This window comes from Phyllobates terribilis, unplaced genomic scaffold, assembly GCF_046119375.1.
Source record: "Phyllobates terribilis strain yellow unplaced genomic scaffold, ASM4611937v1 Scaffold_7__3_contigs__length_470593459, whole genome shotgun sequence".
Lineage (NCBI taxonomy): Eukaryota > Metazoa > Chordata > Amphibia > Anura > Dendrobatidae > Phyllobates > Phyllobates terribilis.
In genome coordinates this window covers 269,337,606-269,365,244 of record NW_027362767.1, presented here as the reverse complement: position 1 = coordinate 269,365,244, position 27,639 = coordinate 269,337,606, and the positions used below count along the sequence as shown (strand labels likewise).

The following is a 27,639-nucleotide window of genomic DNA, read 5'->3' as shown; positions in this document are numbered from 1 at the left end:
AACAAACACCAGCACAACTCCATTCATAAAGCTTCACCACCTGCAACACAGCAGACAGCTGCAGATGATTATCCCATTGTCAGTGAAGAATACATCTACCTTCACCTTTCCGATCTACAAAATATCATCTATTTGGGATTAGTATCCCTTTAAATGGACGCAGTCAGGATATGAACTGTCACTAGAAATTCCTCAGTTCCATAAATCACAGTGAAGTCCATTATCTTTATCCTTTTATCTTTTCATTCAATATTTCATCAATGTAAAGAGATCACAGATAACGCAAGAGAAACTATCATCAAGAAAGAGCAATATATATTATATGCCCACAGCGAGGATTTTAGTGCAGAAGACAAGCAACAAAGAGCCAGAACAAGGTGTAACAGCTCCCTGTACACAGATATACATGATAAGATCCTGTCTGCAGCCTCCACTAGGGGGAGCTCCCTGTATACAGAGATACATGATAAGATTCTGTCTGCAGCCTCCATTAGGGGGAGCTCCCTGTATACAGAGATATATGATACGATTCTCTCTGCAGACTCCACTAGGGGGAGCTCCCTGTATACAGAGATACATGATAAGATTCTGTCTGCAGCCTCCACTAGGGGGAGCTCCCTGTATACAGAGATACATGATAAGATCCTGTCTGCAGCCTCCACTAGGAGGAGCTCCCTGTATACAGAGATACATGATAAGATCCTGTCTGCAGCCACCACTAGGGGGAGCTCCCTGTATACAGAGATACATGATAAAATCCTGTCTGCAGCCACCACTAAGGGGAGCTCCCTGTATACAGAGGTACATGAGAAGATCCTGTCTGCAGCCACCATTAGGGGCAGCTCCCTGAATACAGAGATACCTGATAAGATCATGTCTGCAGTCACCAATAGGGGGAGCTTCTTGTATACACAGATACACAACATGATCCTGTCTGCAGTCACCACTAGGGGGAGGTACCTGTATACAGAAATATATGATAAGATTAAGCCTGTATGCACCACTAGGGGGAGCTCTCTCTATACAGAGATACATAAGATTCTATCTGCAGCCACCACTTGGGGGAACTCCCTGTATACAGAGATACATGATAAGATCTTGTCTGTGTGCAGCCACCACTAGGGGGAGCTCCCTGTATACAGAGATACATGATCAGATTCTACAAACAATAAATTAAGGAAGGTTGACAGCACTCACTAAGATGGACGCTCGTTCAAAGTTCCAAGGAACCCACTTGGAGGATTAATTAACACCGTCCAGTCCAGGGTGATGCATTTCAAAAATTGAAGTTCATTCTGCCATCATACATAATAAGATTCTGTCTGCAGATTGAAATTGCGATCATAGCATATAACAATAGGTTTGAAAGTGTCATGACTTTTTAACTTTGAACTAAATCACAGAGAATTATAGACGTTTCTTAAACTCTGTATTCTGGTATATACTAGCAAATGTGAGTGATACATTTTTTAATACTAATACCCTAGCTATTTTCTTTTTATGACTTTGAGATCATTGAGTCAACAATTCTTATTACAATTTTGATACTCTAATTCTATTTTAATTGTTAATAAATAAAAGTTCATTTTTAATATTTACTCCAATTGGAATAGTCTGTGAATGTTCTCTGTATACAGAGATACATCATAATATCCTGTTGTCTGCAGCCACCCCTAGGGGGAGCTCCCTGTGTACAGAGATACATCATAAGATCCTGTCGTCTGCAGACACCCCTAGGGGGAGCTCCCTGCATACAAAGATACATGATAAGACCCTGTCGTCTGCCGCCACCCCTAGGGGGAGCTCCTGTATACAGAGATACATGATAATATCCTGTTGTCTGCAGCCGAGCTCCCTGTATACAGAGATACATGATAAGAATCTGTCTGCAGCCACCACTGGGGAGAGCTCCCTGTATACAGATATACCTAAGATCCTGTCTGCAGCCACCACTAGGGGGAGCTCCCTGTATACAGGGATACATGATAAGATTCTGTCTGCAGCCACCACTAGGGGGAGATCCCTGTATACAGAGATACATGATAAGATCCTGTCTGCAGCCACCACTAGGGGTAGCTCCCTGTATACAGAGATACACGCTAAGATTCAGCCTGCAGCCACCACTAGGGGGAGCTCCCTGTATATAGAGATACATGATAAGATTCAGCCTGCAGCCACCATTAGGGGGAGCTCTCTGTATACAGAGATACATGATAAGGTTCTGTCTGCAGCCACCACTAGGGGAAGCTCCCTGTATATAGAGATACATGATAAGGTTCTGTCTGCAGCCACCACTAGGGGGAGCTCTCTGTATATAGAGATACATAATAAGATCCTGTCTGCAGCCTCCACTAGGAGGAGATCTCTGTATACAGACATGTATAACAATATTCTGTCTGCAGCCACCACTAGGGGGAGCTCCCTGTATACAGAGATACATGATAAGATTCTGTCTGCAGCCACCACTAGGGGGAGATCCCTGTATACAGAGATACATGATAAGATTCTGTCTGCAGCCACCATTAGGAGTGAACTCCCTGTATATAGCGATACATGATAATATTCTGTCTTCAGCCACCACTAGGGGGAGCTTCTTGCATACAAAGATACATGATAAGACCCTGTCGTCTGCCGCCACCCCTAGGGGGAGCTCCTGTATACACAGATACATGATAATATCCTGTTGTCTGCAGCCACCACTAGGGAGAGCTCCCTGTATACAGATATACATGATAAGGCCCTGTCTGCAGCCACCACTAGGGGGAGATCCCTGTATACAGAGATGTATAACAATATTCTGTCTGCAGCCACCACTAGGGGGAGCTCCCTGTATACAGAGATACATGATAAGATTCTGTCTGCAGCCACCACTAGGGGGAGATCCCTGTATACAGAGATACATGATAAGATTCTGTCTGCAGCCACCATTAGGAGTGAACTCCCTGTATATAGCGATACATGATAATATTCTGTCTTCAGCCACCACTAGGGGGAGCTTCTTGCATACAAAGATACATGATAAGACCCTGTCGTCTGCAGCCACCCCTAGGGGGAGCTCCTGTATACACAGATACATGATAATATCCTGTTGTCTGCAGCCACCACTAGGGAGAGCTCCCTGTATACAGATATACATGATAAGGCCCTGTCTGCAGCCACCACTAGGGGGAGATCCCTGTATACAGAGATGTATAACAATATTCTGTCTGCAGCCACCACTAGGGGGAGCTCCCTGTATACAGAGATACATGATAAGATTCTGTCTGCAGCCACCACTAGGGGGAGATCCCTGTATACAGAGATACATGATAAGATTCTGTCTGCAGCCAACACTAGGGGGAGATCCCTCTATACAGAGATACATGATAAGATCCTACCTGCAGCCACCACTAGGGGGAGATCCCTGTATACAGATATACCTAAGATCCTGTCTGCAGCCACCACTAGGAGTGAACTCCGTGTATATAGAGATACATGATAATATTCTGTCTGCAGCCACCACTAGGGGGAGCTCCCTGTATACAGAGATACATGATAAGATTCTGTCTGCAGCCACCACTAGGGGGAGATCCCTGTATACAGAGATACAGGCTAAGAATCAGCCTGCAGCCACCACTAGGGGGAGCTTCCTGTATATAAAGATACATGATAAGGTTCTGTCTGCAGCCACCACTAGGGGGAGCTCTCTGTATATAGAGATCCATAATAAGATCCTGTCTGCAGCATCCACTAGGAGGAGATCTCTGTATACAGAGATGTATAACAATATTCTGTCTGCAGCCACCACTAGGGGGAGCTCCCTGTATACAGAGATACATGATAAGATTCTGTCTGCAGCCACCACTAGGGGGAGATCCCTGTATACAGAGATACATGATAAGATTCTGTCTGCACCAACCGTTAGGAGTGAACTCCCTGTATATAAAGATACATGATAAGATTCTGTCTGCAGCCACCACTAGGGGGAGATCCCTGTATACAGAGATACATGATAAGATTCTGTCTGCAGCCACCATTAGGAGTAAATTCCCTGTATATAGAGATACATGATAATATTCTGTCTGCAGCCACCACTAGGGGGAGCTCCCTGTATACAGAGATACATGATAAAATCTTACCTGCAGCCACCACTATGGGGAGCTCCCTGTTTACAGAGATATATAAAATTCTGTCTGCAGCCACCACTAGGGGGAGATCCCTGTATACAGATATACCTAAGATCCTGTCTGCAGCCACCACTAGGAGTGAACTCCTTGTATATAGAGATACATCATAATATTCTGTCTGCAGCCACCAATAAGGGTGAGTTCCCTGTATACAGAGATACATGATAAGATCCTACCTGCAGCCACCACTACGGGGAGCTCCCTGTATATAGAGATATATGATAAGATTCAGCCTGCAGCCACCACTAGGGGGAGCGCCCTGTATATAGAGATACATGATAAGATTCTGTCTGCAGCCACCACTAGGGGGAGCTCCCTGTATACAGAGATACAGGATAAGATTCTGTCTGCAGCCACCACTAGGGGGAGCTCCCTGTATATAGAGATACATGATAAGATCCTGTCTGCAGCCACCATTAGGCGTGAACTCCCTGTATACAGAGATACATGATAAGATTTTGTCTGCAGCCTCCACTAGGGGGAGCTCCCTGTATACAGAGATACATGATAAGATTCTGTCTGCAGCCACCACTAGGGGGAGCTCCCTGTATATAGAGATACATGATAAGATTCAGCCTGCAGCCTCCACTAGGGGGAGCTCCCTGTATACAGAGATACATGATAAGATCCTACCTGCAGCCACCACTACGGGGAGCTCCCTGTTTACAGAGATATATAACATTCTGTCTGCAGCCACCACTAGGGGGAGATCCCTGTATACAGATATACCTAAGATCCTGTCTGCAGCCACCACTAGGAGTGAACTCCGTGTATATAGAAATACATGATATTTTGTCTGCAGCCACCACTAGGGGGAGCTCCCTGTATACAGAGATACATGATAAGATCCTACCTGCAGCCACCACTATGGGGAGCTCCCTGTATACAGAGATATATGATAAGATTCAGCCTGCAGCCACCACTAGGGGGAGCGCCCTGTATATAGTGTGAGGCAGTGACCGGAATCGTATACGAGGGACGTTATATATCCCCCAGAATGTGTACAGAGACCTATTAAATCCATTGGAGTGCATTGCAGTCACAGACACAGCTGCGGCTGCAATGCAGGAATGAAGGTGAGCATTGACCTGGTCAGGCTATCTGGCTAAGGCAGATTAAGTAAAACCCGGCAGGGCCTTCATTTCTTGGGGGAGGCTACAGGAAGGCAGTGGGGCGGCCTCCTCCCTCCAACCCGGGTTTTCCAGTGGCTCTTGCCACAGGTCCTTTAAAACTCCTTCACTAAGGTTTAGTGTTGTTCTATGTTGCAACCTGCTAGGAGCATAGCAGGAAAGCTCAGCAGGACTGAGTGTGGCTGAACCACCACCTAGGAAGGCTCTGCACCTGTCAGGCTCTGAGAGGCCCGGGGTGGCCGTTGTCCCCGGCAACCGTTGTTTATGGACTCATGTTAACCCGGTTGCGAACCGGAGGACTTTCTGTTTAACCGTGAGTTGCTGAATAAAAGCTGTTTATGTTGGACTTGCTTGGGTCACGGCCTCAGTTACTGCACGGTGTGAACACCGCCGCCTTACAGCTTGGTGGAGAATGCGGGCAGTGTGACTGAGGCATACCCCCGCCGGCAGCTGCATGACCACAATTCGGCCTGCCACCTTTCAGTTCCACCACATGGGCAAAATGGAGGAGCTGTTAAAGCAGTGGACACTTGCCCAGCAGCAGCTGCTGCAGTCTCAGCGGCAACAGCAGGAGTAGCACCAGAGTCTCCAACGGCAACAGCAGGAGAGGGAACGGCAACAGCAGGAGCAATACCTGAGTCTCACACGGCAACAGCAGCACAATCAGCAGCAGCAGCTACTGTACCAGCAGCAGCAAAAAACAAATGAACTGATGATGCAACAGATTGCTGCCCTGCGGGAGACACCGACCGCATCAGCCCCGGAACGTCGAGACGCCCGGGACAAGGTTCGATCAGCGTTGAGGAAGATGGGACCGGAGGACGACGTGGAAGCCTTCCTTACCAACTACGAACGCACAGCAGAGCAGGAAAACCTACCAGCTGACCAGTGGGCGGAAGTGGTGGCTCCGTTTTTGGTTGGCGATGCCCAGAAGGCCTGTTTCGACCTCAGTCAGGAGGACGCCCGGGACTACCAGAGGCTCAAAGGTGAGATCCTTGCCCGGCTGGGGGTCAATACATACGTGAGGGCTCAGCGTGTGTTTTCGTGGGCCTATGTGGAGACCCGACCTGCCCGGTCTCAGGCTTATGACCTCCTGCAGCTGGTAAAGAGGTGGCTCCAACCTGAGACTTTGTCCCCAGCCCAGATAGTCGAGAGGGTGGTGGTTGACCGGCTGGTGAGGACTCTGCTAGTCGCTATCCAACGTTGGGTGGGGCAAGGGGACCCCGGCACCCACGACCAGGTGGTCAGTTTGGTCGAGCGCTACTCGGCTACTCAGGACTTCATTCGAGACTCCGCCCCCTCTCGGCTGTCACGCCGATCCCTGCCAACCCAGGAGTCGGGAAAGGGGTCGCGTCCCCCTGCTGGGGACAGTCAGCACCGTGCCCGTGCTGAAGGGGAACCCCGGAGTGAGAGCGGCAGGAGACTGGTTCCCTCCCAAACTGCCATAAGACCTAACAGTACCTCCACCCTTAGGTGCTGGCGGTGTCAGAGGCCGGGACATGTGATTGCTAATTGTCCCCTGACTACGGAACCCATGGACTGCGGATATAGCCGCCGGGTCTCAATGTACGCCCAGACCGTCTGCACAGCGAGTGCCGAATCCCGGGACAGTGAACTCCAACTATGCCAGGTACTGGTTAATGGGCACCCCACGGAGGCCCTCCTGGACTCAGGGAGCCTTGTGACTCTGGTACATGGGTCGCTGGTGGCAGGAGACAACTCCAGTGGACGGCCAGTCGGGGTTGTATGTATCCATGGGGACCTCCGAGAGTACCCAACTGCAGAGATAGTTTTGTCCACGCCATGTGGAGACATAAAACATGTGGTGGGAGTGGTAAAAACTCTTCCCTATGGGACTGTGTTGGGAAGAGACTTGCCCCTGTTCTGGACTCTGTGGAAAAACAAAATCCACTCTCCCCCGGTAAAATGTATTTCAGACGCTGTGCCCGATGAACCTGCCGTAGGTGTGTCCAACCTAGGGACAGAGTGTGACCCCGATAGGTTTCCCTTAGAGGTGTTGGCAGGAGAGGTCGAGGACACCCCATCGATCCCCGAGCTGAAAGTGTCCCGGGGCATGTTTGGGACAGCTCAGCTACGGGATCCCACCCTGACTCAGGCGCGGGAAAGGGTGTTAGAGATAAATGGCGTAGCTCAACAGCCCGGTGCAGATACTGTATTTCCACGCATGGTAATCAACGGTGAGTTACTCTACAGGACAGATAAGATCAGGGACGATGTTGTAGAACAGTTAGTGGCACCTCAGTCGTACCGTCGAGAGATTCTGGAGATGGCACACTCACACCTGCTGCGTGGACACTTAGGGGTGAAAAAGACGCTAGACCATATCTTACAGCGGTTCTTTTGGCCTGGGGTTTACGCGGAAGTCAAAAGGTATTGCGAACCCGGCCCCGAATGTCAGTTGACCTCACCCACTGCAAGCTTCCGTAGCCCATTGGTACCTCTGCCAGTGCTAGAGGTGCCTTTTGAACGGATTGTAATGGATTTGGTTGGACCCATTGTAAAATCCGCCCATGGACACCAACATATACTGGTAGTCATCGACTATGCCACTCGGTACCCGGAAGCTATACCACTACGCCACACCTAAGCAAAACTGATTGCACAGGAGCTGTTTGCCATGTTCTGTCGCCTTGGACTCCCCAAGGAGATCCTGACAGATCAGGGGACCCCCTTTATGTCCAAAGTGACAAGGGAACTATGCAAATTGCTAAAAATTAAACAATTACGCACCTCGGTGTACCACCCTCAAACCGACGGGCTAGTAGAACGGTTCAATAAAACCCTCAAGTCCATGTTAAAAAAGGTGGTTTCTAAGGATGGAAGGGATTGGGACATGTTGTTACCTTATTTGATGTTCGCCGTCCGTGAGGTACCCCAGGCTTCCACAGGGTTCTCTCCCTTTGAGTTACTGTACGGCAGACACCCTAGGGGTCTGTTGGACGTAGCCAAAGAGACATGGGAACAAGAGCCAACTCCGCATAGGAGTATAATTGAACACGTGGCTAGTATGCAGGACCGGATCGCGGCGGTCATGCCCATCGTGAAAGAGCATCTGTTAGGTGCCCAGGCAGCTCAGAGGCGCACATATAATACAAGAGCCAGAGTCAGAACTTTTAACAAGGGTGATCGGGTGTTAGTACTGGTACCCACAGCCGAGAGTAAGTTCATGGCCAAGTGGCAAGGACCATATGAGATTCGAGAAAAAGTAGGGGAGGTAAATTACCGGGTGTATCAGCCCGGAAGGAGGAAACCTGAGCAGCTTTACCATGTAAACCTGTTAAAACCTTGGAAAGATCGAGAGTGTTTAGTTACAGACGGCACCCCGCGCATATCATCAGAGAGTTCTCTACCTTTAGCCAGGGAAGCATTCGAGGGGGAGGTCAGGATAAATGGTGCCCTCACTAAACAGCAGCGACGGGAGGCTCGCTCGCTGGTGCAGCACAGTAACGACGTGTTCTCAGAGCTACCGGGTAGGACTACGGTTATCCAACATGACATTGTCACCGAACCTGGCGTAAGGGTACGAATAAGACCGTACCGGGTACCCGAGGCCCAGAGGCAAGCCATCACGGCTGAGGTAAAACAAATGCTTCAGCTAGGCGTCATAGAGGAATCACGGAGTGAGTGGGCTAGCCCCATCGTATTGATTCCAAAACCAGACGGCTCATTACGCTTCTGTAACGATTTCCGGAAATTGAATGAAGTGTCAAAGTTTGAACTTTATCCAATGCCCAGGGTGGACGAGCTGATTGAGAGACTGGGGCAGGCCCAGTACTTTACCACGCTCGATCTCACCAAGGGTTACTGGCAGGTACCCCTCACAGATTCGGCGAAGGAAAAGACCGCCTTCGTAACTCCAGAGGGTCTATACCACTATGTGGTCTTACCTTTTGGGTTACATGGGGCCCCGGCTACATTCCAGAGGTTGATGGACATAATGCTTAAGCCCCATCAGGAGTACGCGTCCGCCTATTTAGATGACATTATCATCTTTAGCACTGACTGGCATACGCACTTATCCCAGGTACAAGCGGTTCTGGATTCTCTCAGAGCTGCGGGGTTAACAGCAAATCCAAAAAAATGTGCGATAGGGCTAGAGGAAGCCCGATATTTGGGATATGTGATAGGCCAAGGAGCTATTAAGCCCCAAATCAATAAAGTTGAGGCCATAAAAAACTGGCCTAAACCGTCAAGTCCAAAGCAGGTGAGGGCGTTCCTTGGCATCCTTGGGTATTACCGCCGGTTTATACCTAATTTTGCGGGGCGAACGGCAGCCCTGACTGATCTCTTGAAAGGGAAAAAAATTGGTAATGGTTCAGTGGAACCCTAAGGCAGAGGAAGCTTTTCAGTCCATGAAGTTGGCCCTGTGTGGACAGCCGGTCCTCATCAGCCCCAACTTCAAGGAAACCTTCATTGTACAGACAGATGCCTCGGAGGTAGGCCTAGGGGCGGTATTGTCACAAAAAGTGAACTTGAGTAGAAAACTTGTCCCGGCAGAGAAAAACTATAGCGTGGTAGAGAAGGAGTGTTTGGCTATTAAGTGGTCCTTGGAATCGCTACGTTATTATTTACTAGGGCGTCAGTTCTGCTTGGTGACGGACCACTCACCCTTGGTATGGATGAGAAATGCCAAGGAGAGAGATGCGCGAGTCACCAGGTGGTTCCTGTCACTGCAAGATTTCAGTTTCTCGGTAGAACATCGCCCTGGGAAGTCGCAGGGAAACGCGGATGCCCTGTCCCGGGCACCCTGTATAGTGTCAAATGTTCAACCCCACAAGTTTGAACAGAGGGGGGGATATGTGAGACAGTGACCGGGATCGTATAGGGACGTTATATATCCCCCAGAATGTGTACAGAGACCTATTAAATCCATTGGAGTGCATTGCAGTCACAGACACAGCTGCGGCTGCAATGCAGGAATGAAGGTGAGCAATCGCCTGGTCAGGCTATCTGGCTAAGGCAGATTAAGTAAAACCCGGCAGGGCCTTCATTTCTTGGGGGAGGCTACAGGAAGGCAGTGGGGCGGCCTCCTCCCTCCAACCCGGGTTTTCCAGTGGCTCTTGCCACAGGTCCTTTAAAACTCCTTCACTAAGGTTTAGTGTTGTTCTATGTTGCAACCTGCTAGGAGCATAGCAGGAAAGCTCAGCAGGACTGAGTGTGGCTGAACCACCACCTAGGAAGGCTCTGCACCTGTCAGGCTCTGAGAGGCCCGGCGTGGCCGTTGTCCCCGGCAACCGTTGTTTATGGACTCATGTTAACCCGGTTGCGAACCGGAGGACTTTCTGTTTAAACGTGAGTTGCTGAATAAAAGCTGTTTATGTTGGACTTGCTTGGGTCACTGCCTCAGTTACTGCACGGTGTGAACACTGCCGCCTTACAATAGAGATACATGATAAGATTCAGCCTGCAGCCTCCACTAGGGGGAGCTCCCTGTATACAGAGATACATGATAAGATTCTGTCTGCAGCCTCCACTAGGGGGAGCTCCCTGTATACAGAGATACATGATAAGATTCTGTCTGCAGCCACCATTAGGGGGAACTCCCTGTATATAGAGATACATAAGATTCAGCCTGCAGCCTCCACTAGGGGGAGCTCTTTGTATACAGAGATACATGATAAGATTCTGTCTGCAGCCACCACTAGGGGGAGCTCTCTGTATTCAGAGATACATGATAAGATTCTGTCTGCAGCCACCACTAGGGGGAGCTCTCTGTATTCAGAGATACATGATAAGATTCTGTCTGCAGCCTCCACTAGGGGGAGCTTCCTGCATACAGATTTGCACACCACTGGATGTTGAATTATGAAATGTCACTGCACCTTTCCTTTCACACATGACCTTTAATGTCTTTACAGTCTCCCGTACACTTGTTCGGCTGACAATCCAATGCCTATGGGGGCGCCAGCTGACTGATGGTTGGAGGGGATGTTGATCGCACATGTCTGATTTTGGAGTGCTGATCACATTAGTCACCGGCTGATGTCTCAGTCAGCGGCTTTGTCATAGAGAAGCCTTGGCCAAGTTCTCCTGTACATGGGAGAGTTGCGGGAGATGGCCGCTGGATAAAAGATCGGCTGACAGCCATCTAATGTGTATGGCCGGCTTTATTTTTGGTTCCTCATTAGCTCCTCATAGTCACCATCTGTGCACCTAACTTGTTATTGGATTTCCCCTCAGCTGATAACAGGGAGCAGACGCCTCCTCCATAAATCCATTGCCATCCAAATCCCACTTCCTTATTCCAGTTCTTAATTAAAAAAAAAAGAAGTGGAAAATGCCCAGATTCACCCTAAATTGCACAAGGATAAGCGCAAGATACAGCAATAATACATAACACATGAGCGTGCCAGAGCCGGAGAGATGCGGAGCGGGGGAGGCGAGCGGTCTGTGCGGAATCTGTCACTACAGCTCTACTATATACATATATGTTATATATGGATTATTAGCATTCACCCCACTAATGTCCCGTAATGTGAAATCCACTAACATTACTGCAAAGGTGACGTAGTGCTGTGTAATGCCAGGAAATTGTATCACATGTTATAGGATTACAGTACAGACCAAAAGTTTGGACACACCTTCTCATTTATAGATTTTTCTATATTTTCATGACTATGAAAATTGTACATTCACACTGAAGGCATCAAAACTATGAATTAACACATGTGGAATTATATACTTAACAAAAAAGTGTGAAACAACTGAAAATATGTCTTATATTCTAGGTTCTTCAAAGTAGCCACCTTTTGCTTTGATGACTGCTTTGCACACTCTTGGCATTCTCTTGATGAGCTTCAAGAGGTAGTCACCGTAAATGGTCTTCCAACAATCTTGAAGGAGTTCCCAGAGATGCTTAGCACTTGTTTGCCCTTTTGCCTTCACTCTGGGGTCCAGCTCAGCCCAAACCATCTCGATTGGGTTCAGGTCTGGTGACTGTGGAGGCCAGGTCATCTGGCGTAGCACCCCATCACTCTCCTACTTGGTCAAATAGCCCTTACACAGCCTGGAGGTGTGTTTGGGGTCATTGTCCTGTTGAAAAATAAATGATGGTCCAACTAAACGCAAACCGGATGGAATAGCATGCCGCTGCAAGATGCTGTGGTAGCCATGCTGGTTCAGTATGCCTTCAATTTTGAATAAATCCCCAACAGTGTCACCAGCAAAGCCCCCCCACACCATCACACCTCCTCCTCCATGCTTCACGGTGGGAACCAGGCATGTAGAGTCCATCCGTTCACCTTTTCTGTGTCGCACAAAGACACGGTGGTTGGAACCAAAGATCTCAAATTTGGACTCATCAGACCAAAGCACAGATTTCCACTGGTCTAATGTCCATTCCTTGTGTTCTTCAGCCCAAACAAGTCTCTTCTGCTTGTTGCCTGTCCTTAGCAGTGGTTTCCTAGCAGCTATTTTACCATGAAGGTCTGCTGCACAAAGTCTCCTCTTAACAGTTGTTGTAGAGATGTGTCTGCTGCTAGAACTCTGTGTGGCATTGACCTGGTCTCTAATCTGAGTTGCTGTTAACCTGCGATTTCTGAGCCTGGTGACTCGGATAAACTTATCCTCAGATGCAGAGGTGATTCTTGGTCTTCTTTTCCTGGGGCGGTCCTCAGGTGAGCCAGTTTCTTTGTAGCGCTTGATCGTTTTTGCAACTGCACTTGGGGACACATTCAAAGTTTTCCCAATTATTTGGACTGACTGATCTTCATTTCTTAAAGTAATGATGGCCACTCGTTTTTCTTTACTCAGCTGCTTTTTTCTTGCCATAATACAAATTCTAACAGTCTATTCAGTAGGACTATCAGCTGTGTATCCACCAGACTTCTGCACAACACAACTGATGGTCCCAACCCCATTTATAAGGCAAGAAATCCCACTTATTAAACCTGACAGGGCACACCTGTGAAGTGAAAACCATTTCCGGTGACTACCACTTGAAGCTCATCAAGAGAATGCCAAGAGTGTGCAAAGCAGTCATCAAAGCAAAAGATGGCTACTTTGAAGAACCTAGAATATAAGACATATTTTCAGTTGTTTCACACTTTTTTGTTAAGTATATAATTCCACATGTGTTAATTCATAGTTTTGATGCCTTCAGTGTGAATGTACAATTTTCATAGTCATGAAAATACAGAAAAATCTTTAAATGAGAAGGTGTGTCCAAACTTTTGGTCTGTACTGTAGATACATAGCTCAGGAGACCGTATCACACAGGATAGGATTAGATGCAGCAGCCTACAGTATCACTATAATGTTGCAGATTGGGATCTGTGGACATTTGCACTGGTGACGTGCAGGGATATTTATCAGGCTGTATACAGGTATAGGCACCGCTGTGTATATACACAAGTCAGTGGCACTGATATACAATGCAGGCTTTGTATACAGGACTCAGGACTGTGTATTTGTGCTGGATACACAGCTGCGGGTACACAGGGCATTGCCATGACTGCACACAGCAGCGCGGTGCCAGTCCACACTGTACATGTGAAGAGGAAGTCACATGATCACATCTGTAAACACAGCTGTCATACGGGAGACTGCACAGTCCGAGCCATCCATAATGTGCACAGTGTGTACAGCTGGTATAACCTGGGCATCTCCTGTATATAAATATATATGTACAGCTGATATAACCTGGGCATCTCCTGTATATAATTATATATGTACAGCTGATATAAGCTGGGCATCTCCTGTATATAATTATATATTTACAGCTGGTATAACCTGGGCATCTCCTGTATATAATTATATATGTACAGCTGATATAACCTGGGCATCTCCTGTATATAATTATATATGTACAGCTGATATAACCTGGGCATCTCCGGTATGTAATTATATATGTATAGCTGATATAACCTGGGCATCTCCTGTATATAATTATATATGTACAGCTGATATAACCTGGGCATCTCCTGTATATAATTATATATGTACAGCTGATATAACCTGGGCATCTCCGGTATGTAATTATATATGTACAGCTGATATAACCTGGGCATCTCCTGTATATAATTATATATGTACAGCTGATATAACCTGGGCATCTCCTGTATATAATTATATATGTACAGCTGATATAACCTGGGCATCTCCTGTATATAATTATATATGTACAGCTGATATAACCTGGGCATCTCCTGTATATAATTATATATGTACAGCTGATATAACCTGGGCATCTCCTGTATATAATTATATATGTACAGCTGATATAACCTGGGCATCTCCGGTATGTAATTATATATGTACAGCTGATATAACCTGGGCATCTCCTGTATATAATTATATATGTATCGCCAGTATAACCCGGGCATCTCCTGTATAATATAATATATGTAGAGCTGGTATAACCTGGGCATCTCCTGTATACAGTTATATATGTACAGCGGCTATCCGTCATGCATCTTGTATACTGTGGTACGGACCATGCTCGTGTGTACACAGTAATATTGAGTTGTACATCGCCATCTCTGGCTGCAGATCTCGCGGCCTCCTGTGCTGCAGCGGATACACGCAGTCGGCAGATGGACAGCAGCATGAGTGCAGCTCAGTTTCCATTCATTTAACAGCGTGGAGGTGCAGACCGATCTGCTCACAGAGCAGAGATAGGACACGGGGCTGCAGGCACCGCATGGTCATACTGACGTTATATCCAGTAAAGTCAGTTTTTGAGAAATTCTATGGCCAGATTAATGAATTTACTAATGTATGAGGCCCCCACGGATCGGATATTGATGACCGGACAACCCCTTTAAAGGTACTCTAATTTTCAATCCTCTTTGGAACTATTGGCTACTAATGAATTAAAGGGGCTATTTACCCTTAATTATTAAAAAAAAAAACACCCAACTAGGTGAAAAAAACCCTCTCCATTTTTTTCTTATCATTGTGGCAACTCTTTCAGCACTACTTTGATCCCTCGCCGGTCTCTGTGCTCCTTCTTCCAGGCATGTGACTTATGCAGCCAATCAGTGGCCACAACAGTATCACACTGCTCAGCGGTGTGGCCAGTGATTGGTTGTAGTAGTCACATAAGGTGTGTACATGGACATGTGACTGCTATAGCCAATGATTGCCTGCAGTGGTGACTCAGGGCTGTGGCAATGACTGACTGCATTGGGCACATGACTGTCCAGATTGGAGATAAAGCAAAGAGATTGATGGGAGTCCGGGCAGTGTTAGATGACTAATAAGGCAAATTGTCTCTTCAAAGAGGAAGAGGACGAGAACTCTAGTGCCACCTACAGGAAGTAGCTATCCTAAAAGTCAATAGTGACCCTTTAACGAGCCTTATCACATGACTTAGGATATAAGCCAGAACCAGAAACTCAATTTGCAGACACTGTGTTTTGGGGGAACAGTATGATTGTTTCTTCACTCTGCTGGGCAATCCCTTTAAAAGGTGTACAGTAGAAAAAAAATATGGCCGCCTCCACCGCGCGTGGGCACAACTGCGGTAATTGCACGACACACATACTGAAATAGACAAAGCTGAGCACTAATAATATAGAGGCTTTCAGAGGAGCCGAGCCGTGCTGTGATTATGGCAGGACAGCAGACATCTCTGGGGATCCTCACATAGAAGCAGATCCCCTGCAAGGAGTAGTCATGTAGGTATTTAATATGCTCTACCAGGCCATGCTGGGAGTTGTAGTTGTGCAGCAGCTGGAGAGCCACAGGCTACAGTGTTAAGCTATGTTCACACATTATGTTTTTTTATGTGTTTTTTTATGCACATTTTTAGCTGCATTTAAACAGTACCAGCAAAGTCTATGAGATTCCACAAATGTCATACATCATGTTTTTTTTTGTTGCTGATGATTTTGTGCCTTGCATGTTTTTTTGCAAAATAAAGCATGTCACTTCTTTCAGCGTTTTTTTCACCCACTGGAAGTAATGGGTGGTGAAAAAAACGCTGAAAGAATGCACCAAAAATGTAGGTGTCAGGTTTTTCAGCGTTTTTTGTGCCAAAACCAGAATGAGATTTTTTTTTTTCACTGAACTTTATGTACATACGTATAAGAGACAAAAGAACTGGAAAAAAAAAAAAAAAAAAGAGCAAAAAAATAAGCAAAAACGCAAGAAAAATCCTGAACAACCTCCTGTCAAGAGATCAAGTTTTGCTGTAGTTCTGCTGCAGAAAAAAACATGATGTGTGAACATAGCCTGGACATGATGTAGCGGCATCTCCTGCTCGGACCGATTATTATAAGGCTTGCATTGTTGCCACGTTTTACGTTCCGCCACTTACAGGCCACGTCTTTCTCTTGCATTTTACTGTACTCGGACTTCACTAACAGATTATCTACAATCCTGGAACTGTTTGGTTTTCGAGGTCCTGGGCGAGCATCCGTAACAGTAGAAATAAATAATTAAAGGGACTGTCCAGTCCTTGTCTTGTACCACGGTCAGGGGCGGGCTGGGCCAGGGGGCAGAGGGGCAAATGCCCCCCAATACGCCCCCAATGCAAAACATACCCACCTGCTGATTGTCCCCGATTTCCCTGCCAGTCTTAAACCTTCCCTCCCTGTGGGGAAATCATCTGACTGCTGCAGGCAATCACTGGCCGCAGCGGTGACTCATTGTTCAGAGATGTGATCAGTGATTGACTGCAGCAATATAGATATATTTGTACACCTGAACACAGCAGCCAATCAGTGACAGCTGTTGTCATTGATTGGTTGCAGCAGTCACACAAAGTCCCCGCAGAAAGAGAAGGCTTGGATCTGGGGTGCGGTATGAAGAGGGATCGGCAGGTGAGGGTTTTTCATTTTTTGTACCATGCTGGGAAGTTTGGTAAAGAAAAAGTAGAGGACAACCCCTTTAAAAAGAAGACCAAAGACATAACTAATTTGTTATGCCTAGAGGGGACAGGCAGGAAGCGCCACGGCTCTGGTGGTATTAGAATCGTTGTATCATGCTTGGACCCATCAGGCTCTGCAAGTTACAAAGTATCAGCTCTGGTTGGAGTTCTCCTTTAATGAGGCATTACCATCATATTGCTAACCCCCAAGGGTGGCAGCTTAAAGCCTGTCATGTAACTGCCCATTATTGACCTTATGATAACCGTTACGAATAGAAATAGACATACCGCCATAGTACGTCACTCAGGCATAAATATATATACGGCCTCACCCGGAGTCATGTAAGCACGAGCTCTGCAGAATGAATATTTGATAAGTGCATTAGGTTCTCCACATCCAGGGGAATCTACTGTCTCCAGTAAAAGCTGCAGCACAGCAGGCGATGATTCCTAACCCTCCCTGGGCACGGCCGGCTGCATTCAATTATCGAGCTCACGTCTCCTCACACCGCTGCGGTCATTGGCCCGAGTGATAGACGACACTACAATATCATGGAGAAGGGGCACGTGATCTGACAGCCACACTCGATGGTGCCCATGTAACAATATGGTGTAATAGTCATAGAACAGGAGAAACACAGGGAATATTCTGCACAAAAGTCTGGAAAAAAAAAACAACATTTTATAAGATATAAAAACGTAAGGTCTGAACCTCCGTACTGAGCACGGATAAAATCCCACCAGAGTCGCTGCAAGGATGCAACCCCCAGATATACAAGATAAGTGATCGCTGCAAAGGTAGAATGCAGGGTGAAAATATCAGTGGAGCAACCGCTGCAACCACACAGGGGTCTAATAGGTGTGGGGGCTGCTGCCACCTCCAGAGCAGTTGGAATTGTGCATTATGATGAGCTATTGGAATGTAAATGGCCCATATATTGTTCTTGCACAAGGGCCGCTTCTGTCTCTGTCCACCAGTGGTAGAATGCTTCCTTCTATGACAACCACCCTCCATCAGCACGACCCAGCCGACACACAAAGCTGCAAAGCCAAGTCTGCAACGTGAACGAAAAAGCAGCAAAACATGGAGGATAACATATAATACTATATATAGACCGGGCAGAGCCATAGGTGTGCTGCCCATATGTACAACGGACCAATGCAAGACAACGACCCAAGATCCACCTGTATAAAAATCGCAGTATGCACCACAGATACCACACAGCTGTATAAACAGACATTTGGATGACAGACGGGACACCATGCATATGACAAATCGCAAACATTTTCTGGATAAAAAACGACAATTTTGCAAATGCCGGTCTGAACCTGGCCTTAGGTTATTTTCCCATAGAACAAACTGGCTGCATCTCTCCCACCACAGCAAATATGGCTGCGGAGCTCATTATGGAGAGTCAAATCTCACCCTCTGCGTGGCATAAATGAACATGATTCAGATCTGAAACCCTCCTATCAATTTTGGATGTCTTCGATATCTCCGGTCTCGCGCTGACACTGTATAACGTGTTTCCGCAGCAAAAATATGTCACAGCCATCTGCTCTGTTTATTGCGTTTTTGTTACCGTTTTGTTTTATGCGTTTTTTGCTGCAGATTTTTTAAATCATATTTTTTTAGTGCAGTAATGAAGGGATTCTGCAGTTGCATATAACTGATATTTTACATGTATTTTTTTTTTTCAGGCTCCACAAAGAAGCCAAAGGGGTGAAAAATGTGCCGAAAAAGGCAACGTCTTTAAAAGCACAGCAGCCATGGAATTGAATGAAATCACGTTCATTTTCTGCAGAAAAAAAAAAAACGCAGCAAAAACGCATAGTGGGCACACAGCCTTACACAAAGGTTTCCGCATACAATAAAAACATTGAGAAAATAGAGACTTACCACTGCTGCACCTCCTTCTCTGTAACTGCAAGACACAAGACAGGAGGCAGGGTTAGACAATTAGACTGCAAGCTCCTCTGTACACCCCCCCCCCCCCCCCCGCACGTCAGACCACACAGGGAGCTGCGCTGGAGTCAGCTCTATTTTAGGATTAATCATTAACACCCATGAAGGTTTTATCAATGAATCACAGAGCTTTCTGGAAAAACTTGCAGACACATAGATCATCTGAATCCAAACTCAAGTCAAGAAAAAGGAAAACTCTCAGCATCTGGGCAGCGGTTCTCGAATATCTTACAACCAGCATCAACAACTAATTCTGCAGCGACAAAGTTCCCATCTGTCCGCTGCTCACCGGCACAGTGTCACTCATTTGGTCTCTGGTGTTGCGCTAAAAGAGTGTCAGGACCCTGGTCCCTCTGTCACCTGGGTAGTCCATGGCCACCACACCACAGCCCCGCTATCCCAGAATATCTGGCTACATCTCATCATTTTCTTCTGATTTGTAGGTGCGGTGCAACAACGTCATCATTGCGGTGTAATGCTGCACGGGGCTGTAGTCGTGGGCGAGGCACTAGTCCTTGGTGGCCTGGCACGTTGCATGAAAGTGAAGGTTCTGGGTGGGTGTGTGGCCAGGACCAGATGTTTCACAGTTCACTGACGGAGACTACTATTCAAAAATAAAATCTTTAATGTAACTTGATATGGGTTATATACAGGGTACAAAGTCTTATGAATGATTCCTTTACAACTTAAAGCATTTCCACACAGTTTCCTTCCTTAGTAGGTTACTCCAGGGTTCTCTATGTCCACGGTTTCTTCCTACTTCACCACAACCCAGCTTTTACACTACAGGCCTGGTCAACAAATGTCATCTACTTGTTCTGCGGTTCCACATCCTCTTTCTACTACTGGCACCCTGGATCTACCGTCTAGGGACCCTTAACTAGTCCCACGTACTCAGTCCTGTTTTAGGCCCGTCACCTTCCAGCGTTGTAAGCCGGGGTTTCGTGGCTAGGTGTCCTCTCCTAGCACCCGTCTCCAGAAGGCCATTCTCAGTCATGTGTCATTTGGATCTCGCTATCCCTTCTCTTTGGTCTCCTCTCATTTAGTGCCACCCTTGAATGTGGCACTGTTTACTCTGGAACTTCCGGTCGCTCACTCAGCACTCCAGGCCCTATCTGTCTTCCTAGCAGGAAACGGTCACTTTCCCTTATACTAACCACTCACTGTGGGCTAGTCCCAAAATTAACTAACCCATACATGCCAAACAAATCTGGCCCACAGGTTGGTTTTATTTGGCCTGCAACACCAGAACCACCACCCCGATGTGGGGCCATTATTCTGTATGGAGCACAATGTGGGGCCCATTATTCTGTATGGAGGACTGTGTGGGGCCCATTATCCTGTATACTGGTTGGCTGCGACTTTGTCCAAATTTTTCATTTTGGCCATCTGTGTGTTTGAGTTTGACATCCCTGCCCTAACCGTTCCTACATTCAAACCACACAAATCTAAGGCACATCACAATTCACAACACAGTTCACATTACAGGTCATTAACACATTACATTTTATATTTCACACACTTGAACAACAACAAACTTGTTTCTTCAAGGGGGAAACGTAGGCAGCATGTCCATATCCTTATAGCGGCACGGCACACATATGTCGTCACGCCAAGTCTACTAATCTGAAGAGGCGCAGTGGATGCTGGCCGAGGCCACTCTCCGCATGTCATGGCAGCCTGCATTCTGGGAGATGTAGTTTCACAACAGTTTAAAAGCCACAAATTGGAGAACAGAACACTGCTCTATTAAAACAGAAAGGCTTCAAGCTGCTGGGAGTTGTAGTTTTGTAATATCTGGAGAGCGACACATGTGATGGATGATATAGTTCTTAAGCTGCTGGGAGTTGTAGTTTTATAATATCTGTAGAGCGACACGTGTGACAGCCTGGTATAGTTCTCAACCTGTTGGGATTTGTAGTTTTGCAATTTCCGAAAAAGCCACAGGTTTGAAAACAGAATATTATTATAACCTAAAGTCCCCAAGCTGATGGGATATCTGCACTTATCGATAGGTCTGATCGGTGGGGTCTGACCACTAATGGCCACATTGCCCTGTGATACTTTTGCACAGACCACTCCTGTCCTCCCATTCTCCCACAAGTCCCAGTACTGACTGGTTGCTCTGCTGCAGGAGTAGGTTAACCTTTCATCCTTTTGTGCCTGGACCCCCATATGCCGCAGCCCCAGACTGAGAGCACCCCGCCATGAAGTGCACATGATCTAGCACAAGTCGCCTTCTTTCATCTCTTCAGCCTCTGGGGGATTTACACGACACGCAGGTTCTTCATATCAAAGTCGCTGCCAGTTGGGGTTCCCAATTACTGTCTCCCAGCACAGGCTCAGTGTGTCCTCGTCAGGGCCAGCTCCGGAGCTCCCGTCATTCAGCGCCATTTATCACAATGGCGCTCGCTTTATGATTAATTTAGCACAATTTTTATCTAAGTTGACTCCAGTGTTTTGCAGTAAGATACAGACACTTTTTATTACTCTTCTCTTCCAGGGAGAAGGTTGAAAAAAATCTGTCTACAGCCCACGGTGCACGGCCGGTTCTCTATGTTTTTTGTGCAATTTTGTGAGAATTTTATGGAAGTCCTAGTTGGAAACATGACAGTTTGCCATATTACTTGGGCCTTAAAGGGATGTGTTACTTTGACTTCTTTATTAATGACATCCCTTTAATGAGCAGCCAATTCCTCAGTGGCCATAAAGGTCTGAGTCCACGGATCGAGTGATGGCCGTGTCAGATCTGACTGCTGCTGATGGCTGCTGTCACCCGATGTCTGATTGTAGCAATTTTAGATACTGTTTTGCAGAAATATATACTATGTATCTTGGTGCGTTATTTGGCAGAGGGTCCGCCACATCTACACCCCTGACCCCATCAGTACAATTGCTACCTACCCCTGCAGCCTAGCACCAGGGATGTCCTTGTGTCCTGACCCCCCACCATCGCTACTAAACCAGAAATTTCACATCTTAAAGGGGAACTCTAATGTTTCATCATCTAACATGAGTCTCAGGAAGATGTCTGACATTTCACACGTTACTGTATAACAACATGGGGAGGCCTTAACAGTGAAGGAAGAGACTTTAGCCAAGAGGGTGGTTAGGCACAGATGGAGAATGAAAGGTGGTTGATCCCCTCCCCCCCCAAAAAAATATTAGGTAAAGAAGAAGCCTCAGGGAAAAGATGTGCGGTCGTACGCCACCGGTCACTGATTGACAGATGACTGCGGATTTCTATTATGCACCACAAGGACACGGAAGGACGATTGTATCTATGAGTAGTCATGCTTCAGCAATGGCGCATAAAGGGGAAGGTGACCACAATCCTGTGCCGAAGGTCACTGACTGGGAGAAATGGGAACAGCACAGAGGATTTCAGGGAAGGAGGGTGCTAACCTTGTGGGAGGCTACATATAGAGTTACATTGTGTAGAAGAAGGGTGTCCAGCAGCACAGCATATTTATGGAGAGGAGTCCGCTGATCTCCTCAAGGTGACAAAGTTTTCTAGTGGATGGAGCAGTTCTTCCAGAAGCACTGAGTATTTTAGGACAGCAGTGGAGAGATTTTGTGGGAGGCCAGTGAATGGCAGTCTCATAGTAGAAGGAACAGGATGCCCCAGCAGCGCAGAGTAGTTTCAGCATGGACCTGCGCTGCCGTAAGCGCCTGTATGATGTCAGCATTGGAAAATAAGCCGAGGATTGAATCCTTCTCCTTCAGTCCTGGCTGAATGTGATTTAAATCTTATTCTGTACGAAGCTGCTGAAATCCCAGCGAGTTTCCACTTCCAGGGAAGAATCCTATTTTGGTCGACACAAAGGTCCCTTCTAATCCTCCATGATCTGTCTGCTTAGTGTTACCAGCCAGGGAGACCACCTGTGCCGTGTATCTAAACTTAATCTGTGATAGAGACCCAGAGAACCCCACAGATGCTGAGACATATACAGGTGCTTCTCACTAAAGTAGAATATTATCAAAAAGTTAATTTATTTCAGTTCTTCAATACAAAAAGTGAAACTCATATATTATATAGAGTCATTACAAACAGAGTGATCTATTTCATGTGTTTATTTCTGTTAATGTTGATGATTATGGCTTACAGTCAATGAAAGCACCAAAGGCATTATCTCAGTAAATTTAAACAATTAACAAAAAAAAAAACCACCTGCAAAGGCTTCCTAAGCGTTTAAAAAGGTTCCTTAGTCTGTTTCAGTAGGCTCCACAATCATGGGGAAAACTGCTGACTTGACAGATGTCCAGAAGGCAGTCATTGACACTCCACAAGGTCCCAAAGACTGGAGGAAGAGTGGAGAGGCCACAATCCAAGCTGCTTGAGATCTAGTGTGAAGTTTCCACAATCAGTGATGGTTTGGGGAGCCATGTCATCTGCTGGTGTAGATCCACTGTGTTTTATCAAGACCAAAGTCAGCGCAGCCGTCTACCAGGACATTTTAGAACACTTCATGCTTCCCTCTGCCGACAAGCTTTTTGGAGATGGAAATGTCATTCTCCAGCAGGACTTGGCACTTGTCCACACTGCCAAAAGTACCAATACCTGGTTTACACACAACAGTATCACTGTGCTTGATTGGCAGCAAACTCGCCTGACCTTAACCCCATAGAGACTCTATTATAGAGAATCTATGGGGTATTGTCAAGAGGAAGATGAGAGACCCCAGACCCAACAATACAGACGAGCTGAAGGCTGCTATCAAAGCAACCTGGGCTTCCATAACACATCAGCAGTGCCACAGGCTGATCGCCTCCATGCCACATTGCCGCATTGATGCAGTAATTGATGCAAAAGGAGCCCCGACCAAGTATTGAGTGCATTTACTGAACATACATTTCAGTAGGCCAACATTTTGGATTTTAAAAACATTTTTCAAGCTGTTGTTATAAATTATTCTAATTTACTGAGATAATGACCTTTGTGTTTTCATTGTCTGTAAGCCATAATCATCAACATTAACAGAAATAAACACTTGAAATAGAGTTATTACAAACAGAGTGATCTATTTCATACGAGTTTCACTTTTTGTATTGAAGAACTGAAATAAATTAACTTTTTGATGATATTCTAATTTAGTGAGATGCACCTGTATCTAAGCTTATCATGTGTGGGACTGCCCCAGAGAACCCCACAATCATACATCCCAATTATATGAATCTGAGACATTGTATCTAGGCTCATCATGTGTGAAACAGTCCCAGGAACCACACAGTGCTGCACTCCATCATCTAATGCTGAGCTGATGTATCTAATCTTATTCTGTGATACAACCTCAGAGCTCTCCAGAGTGTTACATCCCCATCATGTGAAGCTGCGACAGTGTATCTAAGGATATCATGTGTGATACTACCAAAGAACCTAACAGCACTACATCTCCATTATGTGATGCTGAGCTGCTGTATGTAAGCTTCTCATTTGTGATACAGTCTCAGTAAACTACACCTCGCCTTCCATCATGTCATTCTATCAAACTCCTAAAACCGTGAACACAACTGCACAAAGAAGTCCAGGATCAAAGGATAAAGGCAGCTTCTGTGGTGCAGTAATTATGTGGATCTGCATCTGCCCTAATCTTATGTGACCCCAGAAACCCACTGAGATGCACCGAGCCCCGAGGAGTCTCTGCACCGAGATGCACCAGGCCCCGAGGAGTCTCTGCACCGAGATGCACCAGGCCCCGAGGAGTCTCTGCACCGAGATGCACCAGGCCCCGAGGAGTCTCTGCACCGAGATGCACCAGGCCCCGAGGAGTCTCTGCACCGAGATGCACCAGGCCCCGAGGAGTCTCTGCACCGAGATGCACCAGGCCCCGAGGAGTCTCTGCACCGAGATGCACCAGGCCCCGAGGAGTCTCTGCACCGAGATGCACCAGGCCCCGAGGACTCTCTGCACCGAGATGCACCAGGCCCCGAGGAGTCTCTGCACCGAGATGCACCAGGCCCCGAGGAGTCTCTGCACCGAGATGCACCAGGCCCCGAGGAGTCTCTGCACCGAGATGCACCAGGCCCCGAGGAGTCTCTGCACCGAGATGCACCAGGCCCCGAGGAGTCTCTGCACCGAGATGCACCAGGCCCCGAGGAGTCTCTGCACCGAGATGCACCAGGCCCCGAGGAGTCTCTGCACCGAGATGCACCAGGCCCCGAGGAGTCTCTGCACCGAGATGCACCAGGCCCCGAGGAGTCTCTGCACCGAGATGCACCAGGCCCCGAGGAGTCTCTGCACCGAGATGCACCAGGCCCCGAGGAGTCTCTGCACCGAGATGCACCAGGCCCCGAGGAGTCTCTGCACCGAGATGCACCAGGCCCCGAGGAGTCTCTGCACCGAGATGCACCAGGCCCCGAGGAGTCTCTGCACCGAGATGCACCAGGCCCCGAGGAGCCTCTGCACCGAGATGCACCAGGCCCCGAGGAGCCTCTGCACCGAGATGCACCAGGCCCCGAGGAGCCTCTGCACCGAGATGCACTAAGCCCTGAAGAGTCTCTGCACCGACATGCACTAAGCCCTGAGGAATCTCTTTACCAAAATGTACCCAGCCAGGAGGAGTATCTGCACTGAGAGGAACAGAGTCTGGAGGGGTTTCTGCACCGTGATGCACCAGGCCCCGAGGAGTCTCTGCACCGAGATGCACCAGGCCCCGAGGAGTCTCTGCACCGAGATGCACCAGGCCCTGAGGAGTCTCTGCACCGAGATGCACCAGGCCCTGAGGAGTCTCTGCACCGAGATGCACCAGGCCCTGAGGAGTCTCTGCACCGAGATGCACCAGGCCCTGAGGAGTCTCTGCACCGAGATGCACCAGGCCCTGAGGAGTCTCTGCACCGAGATGCACCAGGCCCTGAGGAGTCTCTGCACCGAGATGCACCAGGCCCTGAGGAGTCTCTGCACCGAGATGCACCAGGCCCTGAGGAGTCTCTGCACCGAGATGCACCAGGCCCTGAGGAGTCTCTGCACCGAGATGCACCAGGCCCTGAGGAGTCTCTGCACCGAGATGCACCAGGCCCTGAGGAGTCTCTGCACCGAGATGCACCAGGCCCTGAGGAGTCTCTGCACCGAGATGCACCAGGCCCTGAGGAGTCTCTGCACCGAGATGCACCGAGCCCTGAGGAGTCTCTGCACCGAGATGCACCGAGCCCTGAGGAGTCTCTGCACCGAGATGCACCGAGCCCTGAGGAGTCTCTGCACCCAGAGGCACCGAGCCCTGAGGAGTTTTTGCACCAAGAGGCACCGAGCGCTGAAGATTCTCTGCACGGAGATGCACCAGGCCCTGCAGAGTCTCTTCACCGAGCCCTGATGAGTCTTTGCACCCAGATGCACCGAGCCCTGAGGAGTTTTTGCAATGAGAGGCACTGAGCGCTGAGGATTCTCTGCACCGAGATGCACCAGGCCCTGCAGAGTCTCTGCACCGAGATGCACCGAGCCCTGAGGAGTCTTTGCACCCAGATGCACCAAGCCCTGAGGAGTTTTTGCACCGAGAGGCACTGAGCGCTGAGGATTCTCTGCACCGAGATGCACCGAGTCTGGAGGAGCTGCTGCACCAAAAGCCACCAAGCCAGAAGGAGTGTCTGCACCGAGCCCTGAGAAGTCTCTGCACCGAGCCCTGAGGAGTCTCTGCACCGAGATGCACTATGCCCTGAGGAGTCTCTGCACCGAGGCCTGAGGAGTCTCTTTACCAAAATGCACCCAGCCAGCAGGAGTCTCTGTACTGAGAGGAACTGAGCCTGGAGGGGTTTCTGCACCATGATGCACCGAGTTCCGAGGAGTCTCGGCACCGATCCCCGAGGAGTCTCTGCACCGATCCCCGAGGAGTCTCTGCACCGAGTCTGGAGGAGTCACTGCCGACCGTGCATTGTGATTCTCAGGTGACAGGATTTCGCTGAGCCCCCGCCACCTTGTAGACGACAGCAATCACAGCCCAAGCATGAGACTTCTCAGAGCAATTACCAATTACTGCACTGCAGGTGGAGGCCACAAATACTGAGAGGGAGGCGGTCTGGGTACATGGCGGGCTGGAGGGACAGGAGGGCACTGGCCGGGGGATGGGGATGTTTTCAGACTTGCGTTACCTGGAGTCTCCAGAGTCCCATACAATTCATCACATTCTCCATTAGTTTATACTCTGCGCTTTGTCTGCTCCTCGGTGACCGTCTGCTGCGTGGAGCAGAGCAACGTCACAACATGGAAAGGAGAGGAAAATATGGGGGACAGTACAGGGAAGACGGCGACCCCATACTGGTGGGATGCGTCTGGATGGGAATACTGCCCAGACCCCAATAGAAGAGGGGGCAAATTAATAAAGGCGATTTCCTGCATAAAGGTATATGAGGGCTGTTATTGCCGCCCACATCCAACGTCAAACCAGCAGTGCCTCCCTGCCACTGCTCCAGTGTTTGTCTACAGGCTGCAGCAGTGACATCACCATTAGCACACATTACCGCTGCAGCCAATCACTGAGCTCAGAGGCACTGACACTGATAAATAGGAATTGTATAGTGATACGAATTGGACATTTGTATGGCACTATACATATA

The 27,639-nt window shown here is 47.9% G+C and overlaps 1 protein-coding gene across 1 annotated transcript in view; it reads right to left on the bottom strand.

The window, feature by feature from the left end:
* NCS1 (neuronal calcium sensor 1) overlaps positions 1–27,639 on the bottom strand; it is a 58,136-nt gene that overhangs the window by 16,757 nt on the left and 13,740 nt on the right. Inside the window, exon 2 of the mRNA XM_073640734.1 lies at positions 19,030–19,054. Coding sequence (XP_073496835.1) covers positions 19,030–19,054 — 25 coding nt within the window. The remainder of the gene's footprint in view (positions 1–19,029; positions 19,055–27,639) is intronic.